The sequence below is a fragment of the Orycteropus afer genome, unplaced genomic scaffold, assembly GCF_000298275.1.
Source record: "Orycteropus afer afer isolate SDZICR_OR568_19922 unplaced genomic scaffold, OryAfe1.0 scaffold00336, whole genome shotgun sequence".
In the NCBI taxonomy this organism is placed as follows: Eukaryota; Metazoa; Chordata; class Mammalia; order Tubulidentata; family Orycteropodidae; genus Orycteropus; species Orycteropus afer.
Window position 1 is genome coordinate 1,694,207 of NW_006921923.1, and position 12,446 is coordinate 1,706,652.

General features: G+C 43.6%; 1 protein-coding gene across 1 annotated transcript in view; it reads left to right on the forward strand.

Moving 5' to 3' along the window:
* Positions 1-799: 799 nt before the first annotated feature.
* Positions 800-12,446, forward strand: part of FRMPD3 (FERM and PDZ domain containing 3) — a 79,911-nt gene continuing 68,264 nt past the window's right edge. The window contains exons 1-4 of the mRNA XM_007952430.2: positions 800-947; positions 5,129-5,231; positions 6,089-6,114; positions 8,993-9,036. Of these exons, the coding sequence (XP_007950621.2) occupies positions 800-947; positions 5,129-5,231; positions 6,089-6,114; positions 8,993-9,036 (321 nt within the window). The remainder of the gene's footprint in view (positions 948-5,128; positions 5,232-6,088; positions 6,115-8,992; positions 9,037-12,446) is intronic.

A 12,446-nucleotide genomic window follows, 5' to 3' on the forward strand; every position in this document is an offset into this window, starting at 1 on the left:
AGGAGTGCCTAGTGGGTTTGAACCACCAGCCTTCTGGTTAGCAGTCAAGTGCCTTAGGCACTATGCTACCTGAGTAATTTAAGTTTTAGGCATCCCATCAGAAGGGCAATCTGTAATTTCTTCCAGGTACTGGGACAGTGATTTACCTTCTCCTAACTCATCTGATTTTCAGGTCTGCTGGCAGCCACAGGGAGCAGTACCCCTTCTTGCCCATAGGAGCCATTTTCCATTTGCCCGTTAACTGAAACAAGTTGGCGTTATGTACAATTGTGTAAGTTAAATCTCTGTCCCAGTACCTGGAAGAAATTACAGATTGCTCTCCTGATGCACAAGAACTTTATGAAGATCCTGCACATTCTGAATGATTTCACATTCCTTCCCTACTTACTTACCTGTTTTATGGTTTGTCCCCTCAGGGTTTTGGCCTCCCTTAGGGAGTTAATGGCCAATCCAGTGGGTGATAACAGTTAACCTTCAGAATAACACATTTGCAGTTAGGCTCCTTCTAGAGTCCCAATATCTTGGAGGAAAGCACTGACTCTAAGGTCAGGCTGTGTGGCAACAGTTTCTTCTGTGGTCCCTAGCCCTGAAGAGAGTGGGCTTCTTCTCTCTAGATTCCTCTTTCTCCAGTCTGAAAAATGAGGCAGTCCTCTCCTCTACAGGTTCCAGAGGACATATGAGACTAAGCGTGGGAACTCCTGGGTGCCATAGCCTACTTGGTGTCCCTCCCAGCTGGTTCTGAGCTTAGTACCCTTTGCATCTTGTTTTGCTCCCATCTTCCCCTTCTTCCAGTCATGTGATGCAGGAAAAGAGCACAAATGATATGGAATGTGAGCAGCTGCCAGCAGAGACACTACGACAAGTGACCATTCACCGAGACCCTATATATGGCTTTGGCTTCGTGGCCGGCAGTGAGAGGCCTGTGGTGGTGCGATCTGTGAGGCCAGGTAGGTGTTCCTCAGAGTGTCCTCCTAGCCCTGGCTCCTATCTCCCAGCACCCACACATCTTTCCAAGAAGCAGAGCTCCCCAGTGTACTCTGTTGCCTAAGAATTCATAAAGAGTAGGTGAAGACTCACCAACTAATAACTGTGAAGGAGCTGGCCTTTTAAGATTGATAGATACAAACCATTGAGATTCTATGGCACCCTATTCAGAGGGTGCAGTTGATGCCTTAGTAGGGTCTGAGTCTAAATAAAGCTTCCCTTTGCATAGAAGAGCCATCATGCCTTGGATGAGAAAGTAGCTACCTATTCAATTCAACAAGTGTTTCTAAATTGCCTATTCTAAACCCAGACATGTTGTAGGGAGGTACAAAACACAGTTCCTGTTGTCAATAATCTCACAATCAGGCTGTGCAGACTGTTACATATTCATGAAAGAGGTCAGCCACTGAAGATCAGAATCAAGATACAGGCCATAATTGTGATAGGAGGAGAAAGGAGAAAAAAAAAAAAAAAAAACCTCTGAATGGCAGAGTGGCAGTAACAATAGGTACTGTTGATTAAGCACCTACTATATGGACTGCTATGAGTCAGGGCACGGAGCTCTGGTAGCATAGTGGCTAAGACACTTGCCTGCTAACCAGACGGCTGGCGGTTCAAACCCACCAGCCACTCCTCGGAAGGAAGGTTGGGCAATCCTACTTCCATAGTGATACTGCCTCGGAAACCCAAGGAGGGGTCGCTATGAGTCGGGTTTGACTCGACGGCACATAACAACAACAACAACATGAGTCGGGGCCGACTCGATGGCAAACAACAACAACAACATATGGACATAACAACAACAACAAATATGCAGTGTCAGATTACCTGATAAGCAAGGTAAGCAAGGGCTTACTTGTGCTTACTTATTAATCTGTAGTGAACAATTTTACTTTTTTTTTTTTTTTTTACCACATCAAAGATTCAGCTTTTGGGTATGGCTGGCATCTGTCTCTCTCCCAAGCCTACAAGCTCAAATTTACAATCTCTGCTAGGGGTCGAGTACGAGTATCCAGTAAGCACAGGTAAGCATGGGCTTACTTGTGCTTAGTTACTAATCTGTAGTGAACAGTCTCACGTGTTTTTTTTTTTTTACCACATCTCGTGGTGAATTCATAAGATCCACTCCATGGAAGGAAGATGTAGCAATCTGCTTCTGTAAAGATTACAGCCTAGAAAACCCTGTGGGGGCATTTCTGTCCCGTTGGGTCACTATGAGTTGGAATTGACCTGATGGCACACAACAATAACATGCTTTGCATCATCTTGTTTAATCCTCACAGCCATGCCTGCAAGGTGAGTGATAGCATTCCCATTTTACAGAGGAGGAAATTGAGGCACAGAGAACAGAGATTACTTGCCCAGACTGACTCAACTGGCAAGCAGTAGAGCCAAGATTTGCACTGATGTCATGCGGGGGACATGGGGCTTGAATGGGACCATGTAGGTTGGAACAAGAAAGCCCCACCTGAACTGTGAAACTCTGCCATCGTGAATGAAATGGGAAAGATCCTAAGCACTGCTTTGTACCAAATGTGCTAGGCATTGACAGAAAAGACAGACAAAAAGCTTTATTCCTGACTTGCTGGGCCTGAGGCTTTATATGTTTACAAGTTTCTCACTCAGTCAAGAAGAGCAGCCAGAGTACAAACTGGTCTTGCAGAAATTTGATGAATTTTGCAATCCTCATAGGAAAAGAAAAAGATTTTTGTAAGCTCTCTCTTCAACTAGAGGGCACAGAGGAAAATAAAAAAAAATTTAGTACAGGAGTTAATGGCTGACCTAAGGCTTCAGAGTCAGTCATGCAGTTGGACAAAATGTTTTTGAGTCTCTGATCAGAAATCAAATTTGTCCTGGGAAAAAACAAAACAAAACAAAACAAACCCACTATGATCGAGTCTATTCCAACTCATAGTTGACTCTCCAGGACAGAGTAGAATAGTTTCCAAGGCTGTAAATCTTTACAGTAGCAGACTGCCTCATCTTGCTCCCTGAGAGTGGCTGGTGGGCTCAAACCATCACCCTTTTGGTTGCCAGCCAAATGCTTCAACCACTGCACCACCAGAGCGCCTTCCTGGGAAAGAGGGAGCAGAGAAAACTTAGTAGCAGAACATCAGAAGCCCCTGCTTTAACTTCAAAGAAGGCCGTTAGAAATCCTTGGGCCGAAGGAAGCCCCCAGGCATAGAAGAGAACTTGTAGTCAGCTTGAAATGGCAAGAAAACAAAGAGGAAGGAGTTGGAGTAGAGAGAAGGAAAGCCACAGGTGAGTGCCACAGAAACCAGGGACTGGCAGGCATAGCCTTATAAAAAACTTCAGTTGATCCACAGGGCTGCAGCTGGCTCAGGCAGCCCCTGAATTAGAGGACATATTTGGTGCTGTAGTTGAAGCCATAAGAAAAGAGAGAAGTATCCATTAGTGAGGAATTATGGCTGAGAAAGCCAACAAACCATTCCTTGAAAGCAGTAGTAGATTAATGCTACCACTGCCATCAAGGAGCCAAGGCCCCTTTGGAAGAAAGGAAGGAGGAAGGAAAGGAGGAGGGAGATAGGTAGGGTAGCCTCTGTCTAAAAGACTGGCATCTTGGGCAGAAGTAACAAAAGGAATAAAATGAGTTAAAGAAATTTCCCCTTGGAGGATATAATACTGAAACTCATTGCCATCAAGTCAATTCCAACTGATAGCAATCCTGTAGGACAGAGTAGAACTGCCCCATAGGGTTTCTAAGGCTGCAAATCTTTACAGAAGCAGACTGCCTCATCTTTAACCCGCAAAAATGCCTGGTGGGTTTGAACAGCTGACCTTTTAATTAGCTTAGCAGCCAAGTGCTTTAACCACTGTACCAGGGATCTTTGGAGGATATAAGTACCATTCATTGTGTTCTTACTAATGTCAGGGACTGTTTTCAGTGTTGTACATTCATCATCTCATTTATCCTCCCAACATTCTTATGATGCGTAGGTACTTTATTTTTCCCATTTTACAGATGAAGAAAGAGACTCAGGGAGATGAAATGTCTTGCCCAAGATCACATAAGTATTGATTTGCACAGATTCTGGATTAGAATCCAGGTCTGTCTGGCTGCAAACAATGTACTCTATCCACCTCACTATCCAGTCGTCATATCCCTATGCTGTCAAGAGACTTTGCCTCTTGGGTGTAGGGCCATTCCAGTTCAGATGGTGAATTCTGCTGGCTGTGCCAGCATAGTCACCCTCATCACACAGGTCTACACTTCAGAGGCGTTGAGCTGTGCTCAAATGATATATTTGCTTTGTATGTTAATGTTTTGGGAACTGGGGTGCCTACTTCTTTGTAGAGCAAGAGAGCAGTGGGATTTGGCTCTTTGAAGTGAACACAGAAAAACTCAAGGCTGGCTTGAGAGTGGGACATGTCATGAAACATTTCGGGTTTGAATTAGGCTGAGTCTGACTTCTTGTTCTCCCCAAGTCTCTGAAATGCTTTTATCTAAGATCTTTGCTAAATATTAGAGGCAGCACAGCCTTATTGCACCCCTCTACAACCCAACCAAGAAAGTATGGTCCTCACATAGTCTCCTTTCTTAACCTTGGCAGTAGAGATGGGAAGGAGAGAAAGCAAATTTCCAGTTGCCCACGATTTGGAATCTATGCCTTGCTCCTCTCATTTATTAGGGAATAGCATCTCTCAGCGTTGAAAGAAAATAAATCCCTTAGGTCTTTTAGTCTATCTCCCTGTTTCCAGACAAGTAAGTATCAATAATAGTCAAGTAAGAAGACTCTTCAGCCTCCTCTTCCCACCTGTGCCACCCCCAGTACTAGTCTGGAAGTCATTCCTTGTGCCTAAGCAAGTTCCTCCTAGGGAAACAGTAGTCCTTATTCCTCTGTAGAACCAAGCCAGTGAAGTACTTATTAACTTGGTCTGAGTACCAGGCCTGGGCTTGGAACCTTTACTGCCACACCACTCCCCACTAAAGGAGGTCCTCTCCATTGTCTTTCTTCATCCTCTGCCCTCCATCTGCCAAAAGTGGTGGCAGCAGCAGCAGCAGTGGAAAGCCCTACCACCACCACTACTAAGCCCACAGGCTCGGCACTGGTGACTCTTGCCCAGACCTGTGCTTTCCCTGGAGAAGCCCTAAGCCCTCATGCCTCTCTCCTCTCCTCTGCAGGAGGCCCCTCTGAGGACAAGCTCCTGGCTGGTGACCAGATTGTGGCTATTAATGAGGAGGACGTGAGTGAAGCCCCCAGGGAGAGGTTCATAGAACTCATCAGGTAATAGGGCCTCTTGGGCCTTGGCAAGAGCTAAGCAGTGCCCTTACCCCTGTCCCACCAGTGGTATAAGGCCAGTATTGTCCTCTCTGGCCCCCATAGAGGAGCCCTCCCAGGCAGAGCATCCCTGGCCAGGGCTACTGGCTACCCAGGACTTCAGAGGCAGCCATTCAAGATCATAAAGAACCCTCACTCTGTAGGTGGCCTTCTCCATCAGTGTGAATGCACACAAAGCACAATTTCCTACTAGAGCCCACCCTACCTCCTTCCACTTAACTAATCCCCTCACCTGATCCCCCTTGTTTTTTAATTACTGCACAATGGGACAGACCAAGTACCCAATGAGAATGTGAGAATGTATAGGCAAGATACTGTTTTTTGCCTTCCTTACCACCACCACCACCAACAACAACAACCCCCCCCAAAAAAAAACACACAGGGGAAGGAAAGTCCAAATCCCTGGCCAGTGGGTTGAAAAGAGAATCTGTCATTGTGGGTTCTTCCCAAGGTATCTGTGACTCTTTAGTGCCCTCCCAAGATAGGAGACAGTGAGAGAAAGAAGGGAGTGTCAGGGGGCCCACCACTATCTGTAAACAGGAAATAACCACATTAACTTTTCTAATCCCTACCCTATACACCACACCCCCCCCACATGTCATACACACCACCTACTACATAAACGTACACACTGCACACAGGCACCCACACACACCATACACACATGCTACACTTACACCCTGTGCACATACACTTGTGTGAATTTGTTGATGAGAAATGAGAGGACAGAGGTGAAGGCTCTAAATTCCTTGGGCTAATCTGTTTTAGAGACTTTGGCTGTCTCCCCCGTTTTGGCCCTCTAGTGCTGCTCTAACAGAAAATACAACAAGTGAGTAGCTTTAATAAGCAGGGATTTATTCTCTCAGGAATAAATCTTAGGAGTCTAGAAGTCCAAGTTCAAAGTGCCAGCTCTAGGAGCTGGGTGAAGGTCCCTTGACCTTGGGCATCAGCTCTGCTTCTGGCCCACTCGAGCTGCAGGTATCTCAACTCAGGAAGTTGCTGGATGCTGAGGCTGACAAATCCAAGGTCAACAAGTAAAATGGCACAGCCCCCAGATTATCAAGCAACACGGCAGACCCCTAGTCCAAGTCCACAAACAGTCTCAAGATCGGTAGACAGCATGGCAGGCCACTGAGATGAAGATTCAGCCAAATTCAAGATCCAGATGTGCCAAAAAGCTAGAGACCTTCCTCAAAGCTTCTTATACACTGAAAGCAGACCACATACTCAGCTGCTCACAGTAGATTCCACCATGGAGTTGATTACCAGTCTCATCATGGGGAATAACTACATCCAGCTGCCCAGCCACTCAAAACCAGGCCCAACCAAGTTAACACACAACCTTAACTACCACATCCCCTAAAATGGAACTTTGTGCTCTCTCTCTCTGCCTTGTGTAATTGGGCTCCATCTCCTTCAACCCCTCTTGGTTTGGAGTATTTTCATGCCACTCATCTTTCTTGGGCTCCCAAAGACTCACCAACCCCAGAGCCCCTCCCTCTTTCAAGGATAGACTTAGTATTCTAACCCTATTGCTCACTCTAGAAGAGTTTGGGATGCAGTCTCCTGAAGGCCAGGGCAGGTCTTCCTTGGCATGTTCCTCTTCCAGTTAAGTTCAGTATCTTGGACTGTGTTTGGTCCCTAATGACCTTTAGTTTGTCTCTTCTCCAGGTTCAGTTGTCCATTGCATTTCACCACCTTTCACCCTTTACCCACCACACCATTATGAGATGAGTGCTTTCAACCCTAGCAGCGCATATTGGGGTTCTTTCAGCCTGACCTCTCAGAAATCACTGCTTTGCTTCCAGTGGATTTCTTTGCACCTTAGACGAAGGCAGCCCAATTTTTTGAGGAAGTTCAGAGCTCCTTCAGGGTCAGGGCTCACTCTTTTGATAACCTCAGGGGCCAGTAATTCATTCATTTATCCATCCATTCAGTCACTGTTTACTGAGTGTCTACTACTTGTCAGGCACTGTTCTAGACACTGAGGATACAGCAGTGAACAAGACAAAAATTGCTGGCCTATTGGAGTTTAGAGTTTACATGCTAGTAGAAGCAGACACACCATAAGTGATAAACGTGATGCATAAGTAATTGTACACGATATTGGAGTTCATGGGTTGTGCAAAGAGTTAATGTGCTCAGCTGCTAACAGAAAAGTTGGAGGTTCAAGTCCACCCAGAAATGCCTCAGAAGAAAAGTCTGGCAATCTGTTTCCAAAAGATCACAACCATGGAAAGCCCTATGGTGTACAATTCTACTCTGACACACATGAGGTCACCATGAGTCAGAATAGATGACAATGGGTTTTTTTTTGTTGTTTGTTTGTTTTGTTTGTTTTTACGATCTATTAGAAGTTGATAAATGTATTGAAGAATAGAAAGTACAGCAGATTAAAGATGATCAGGAATATAAGGGGCAGGGGTGCAGAATGCAATTTTAAACAGCATGGTCAGTATCAGCCTCATTGAGAAGACTTGAAGAACGACTTAAAGGAAAAGAGGGTGTTGGAGAAAAAGAGAACAGGCAGGCAAAGTCCCTAAGGCAAGGATGTGTCTGGCATGTTTGAAGAAGCCAGCATGAAGAAACCAGTGTGTCTGGAGTGGGGTAAACAAGGGGAAGAGTTATAGGAAATAGATCCAGATTATGTGGAGTCTCAAGCCGTTTTAAAGACTTTGGCTTTCTTCTGAAGACCAGTCACCTAATCTGACTTACGTTATGCCCCTTTTCTATTCAAGATAAAGGTTTTTTCGCTAGTGTTTTCGCTGGAGCACAGTGCCTTACGTTTCATGGGAGCTTCCCAGCTCTGAGAGCTGATTTATCCCTGGACTTTGCTCTACCGAAAACAGAAGTGTTCAATGTTCTTGAGTAGTGGGATTGGCATTTCTTGAATACTCAGAATCCAGGTCATCTTGACTCTGCTTGTTGAATACCTTTGTTTTAATAAACACTTGAAAAGAGCCAACCAGGAGAGAGGAAGCTGCTTCAAGGCAAACTATTTCTATTTCTTCTAGTTCTGTTTAAGGGTTTTGTATTCCTGGGAGAGAGTTTTCATACCCCACAGCCTGTTTGATCATTGGCATAATTCTTGTTGGGAAGAGTTTCAAATTCTTCACCCTTTTGAATATTTGTTATCTGGGGAGTCTTGGCTTCCATCTACTTACTGCTCCCTGTCTCTCATGTTTTGGTCCTTCAATTAAAATAAATCTGCTGAATGTGAGGCATGATGACCAAATGACCACCTTTGGGTTTCTCCTTTGAATTTCTCTTCTTACCTAAATACCAAATTACTGGTAATCATCATACACAATTCCTGGGACTCCTTGAAAGTGTATCCTTTGAATTCCATCATTCACATCCTTAGTACTCCTTGAGAATTTTCTAGTCTACAGATAAAATTGCTCGTAAGGTTTGGGAATTTGTACAGAAAGAATGTGAGAAGGAATATAAAAAGAAGATCCAAAAATGAGAACCCCAGTAGTAATGTTAATACCATCTTCAGGTGCCTGTGTGAAACCATATAGATGGCTTATGTCTGCCTCCACAAGTGATGAGAGGTGAGACATTCATTCAGATACTCATATTACCCTCTGTCCTAATCCATATACGTGAATGCAGCCCATGGGAAAAGCCCGGTGTTGCTTCTTGAGCTAGATGAATACCTAGTGCATGATACACTACTCTCCTATCCCCTCTCTTCTTTGTAGGAATTAAAGAATTCATCGTTCTTACAGTTCTGCATACTCATCAGGTGGAAAGAGATAGCGATGAGAGAGTGGGGAGCAGAGACTAGGATCAACATGCTGGGAGCCAAGGATTTAGAGGGGAACTTAAAGAATACCTTCTAGACATAATATCTACTCTCACATCCAAGGCTTGAGGATTTTGAAGGGATTTACGGCAGCTGGTTCTGCCATGTACCCTCTGCTTTACCCTACTTATGCTGCTCACTGCCTCGGTTCTAGACTTACATTCCACCTCCATTTTCTCCTGTGCCTCCATCAAAATTTACCTGTGCAGGGTCCACCTCCCATAACGTCTTGGCAGACAGTGGGTGCTACTCTTAATTATTCACTCATACAAGTATTTACTAACTGACACAAAAGGAATGTGTCATATGAAGAATTTCATATAAAGTTGCTAGGGGAGGTACAATCAGACAAACGGGTTAATCTTTGTCCTAGTTCTGTTACTGAATGGCTGTGTGACCTTGAGTAAGTCAATTTCCTTTTCTGAGCCTCAGTTTCCTCATCTTTAAATTAAAGACTTTAGACTAGAACTGGTGACCTTGAGTAAGTCAATTTCCTTTTCTGAGCCTCAGTTTCCTCATCTTTAAATTAAAGACTTTAGACTAGAACTGGTGACCTTGAGTAAGTCAATTTCCTTTTCTGAGCCTCAGTTTCCTCATCTTTAAATTAAAGACTTTAGACTAGAACTGTGTTTCCCAAACTTGCCTGATCATAACAGTCACCAGGACTACTTATTAAAAATAACAATTCCCTCACCTTGAGAGGTGGATTCAGAAGGTCCAATGTTCATTGCCAGGTTACACCCTTGTAACAATCTTAAATGCATAAACCCAGGTACAAAACTTTCATGTGCAAAACTCAGAGCCCCATCTCCACCTCCAGTTCAGTTGTCCCTTCACAGCACTCTCTTGCACCCTGGCACTGATGCCTCATCCCATAGCCACAGAAGAGGTCACATCTGGTGGAAGTGGGACACATGAAATTAGAGGAGACTTCATGGAGAAGGATGTACCTGAGCTGGGCCTTCAGGGACAGGACAAGATTTCCCAGACAGAGTCAAGGGAAAATAAAGTCTGGAGAGAGAGAGAGAGAGATAATGCTTATGTCCAAAGCCAGGAATAGTGCAAAGGTGCAGAGGGCGTGCTCATGAGTCAGCGGGATGGAGGTTCAAATCAAGCTTGGATACTAACTACCTCTCTTCATGGCTCTCAGTCCTCTTCTGTGTCAGTGTGAATGACACACTCCCTGGCAGATAGACTTAAAAAAAAAAAAAAACTTTATTTTTGTCACTGTTAAGAATATACACAGCAGAACACACATCAATTCAACCATTTCTGCATGCAAAATTCAGTGACACTGATTACATTCTTCCAGTTGTACATCATTATCACCCTCCTTTTCTGAATTGTTCCTCCCCGTTGACTTCTAAGTTTCCTATCTACTCTTTCAAGTTGCTGTTGTCAATTTGATCCCATAAAGCTAGTTCTTTAAAAATCACAATGCTCAAGGCAGAAATTCTTTACTAGTTAAGCCAAACTCCTGTTTGTTTACAGAAGATTTCAGAGAGTATTCTTTGTTTAAGGGTTAAGGTTTAAAGATTATCTCAAGACAGTAAGTGCAGGGGTTCATCCAGGCTCAATGGCTCCGGGAAGTCTGGATGCCATGAGAATTGAAATTCTCTTTCACATCTTCCCCCTTTTGATCAGGATTCTTATATAGAATCTGTGATCAAAATATTCAATAATGGTAGCTAGGCACCATCCAGTTTTTCTGGAGATAAGCAAAAAACCAAACCCATTGCTGTCAAGTCAATTCTGACGCATAGTGACCCTAGAGGATGGAATAGAACTACCTCACAGGATTTCCAAGCCTGTAATCTTTATGGAACTAAATTGCCACATCTTTCTCCTGCAGAATAGTAGTTTTGGACCACTGATCTTTGGGTAGCAGCTGAGTGCTTAACCACTGCGCCACCAAGTCTAGAGCCAGACCTTAATTGTAGTCCTCTAGATGCCAGTTCTCCTCTGCCTCTGATAGGCACGGCCTCTTCAGTGGGTGTTACCAACAGCCACCCCCCACCTTACTGCACATGTGCATTTGCCTAATGCGCAGTCAGCCCTCTCACCTAGACTTTTGTCATGAAAATGGCCACTGGGTTTCCAATAATAAATGTGCTTGGATGTTGATAGACTTCACTGCTGTGATCAGAGACCCATTGTGGGTTGCTGTGTTAATTAGATCTCTACTCAAATGACACATCCTTGTGGAAGCCTCACTGATTACCCTTTCTAAGGTAGAACCTACCTGTCACTACTTCTTGATACTGCTTAGTTTTCCTTCAGAGCTCATATATATCTATGTGTGTGTATGTATATATATGTACATACATACGTATGTGTGTGTGTGTGTATACACACACACACACATATATAAGCCTTTTATTTTAAATTAATTATAGAATAATAGGAAGTTGCAAAGATAGTACAAGGATGTCCTGTGTACCCTATTTTGTGCCATTGGCTATATCTTACATAATTACCAACCCAAACTCACTGCCATGAGTGACTTACAACTCATAGCAACCCTACAGGACAGAGTAGAACTGCCCCATGGGGTTTCCAAGGCTGTAAATATTTATGGAAACAAACTGCCTCAGCTTTCTTCCATAGAGAGCTGGTGGGTTCAAACCAGAGATCTTTTGGTTAGCACCCAAATGCTTTAATTACTGCACCAACAGAGTGCCTTTGCATAACTACTGTACAGTTTGAAAACTAGGACATTGATATTGATATAATGTGTTTATAGTTCAGTGTCAGTTTATCACATATGTTAATTCATGTATCCACCACCACAGCACAACACTGAAATTTTAGCACCACAAGATCTTTCATGTCACCCTTTTATAACCTCATCCAATTTCTGCCCCACCACCACCACCACTAATCTGGCAACCACTAATCTGTTTTCCATTTCTGTAATTTTGGTGTTTGAATAATAGTATAAACAGAGTAATCTTTTGGAATTGACTCTTTTCATAATACCCTTGAGATTCATCCAAGTTTTTGCCTATCCGGTTTGTTCCTTTTTATTGCTGAATAGTATTCCATGTACCACATTTTAACAATTCATCCATTGAAGGACATCAGAATTATATCCAGTTAGGGGCTTTTACAAATAAAAATGCTATGAATATTCATGTGCAGGCTTTTATAAATATAAGTTTTCATTTCTATGGGATAAATGCCCAAAAGTACAAGTACTGAGTTGGAAGGTAAGTGTATGTTTAGTTTTTTTTTTTTTTAAGAAACTGCCAAACTCTTGGGACCATAGTTGCAGGGGATATCAAGCTCAATTGGCATAACATACTATACAAAACATTGTTCCACCTCCTACTTTGGCAAGTAGCCACTGG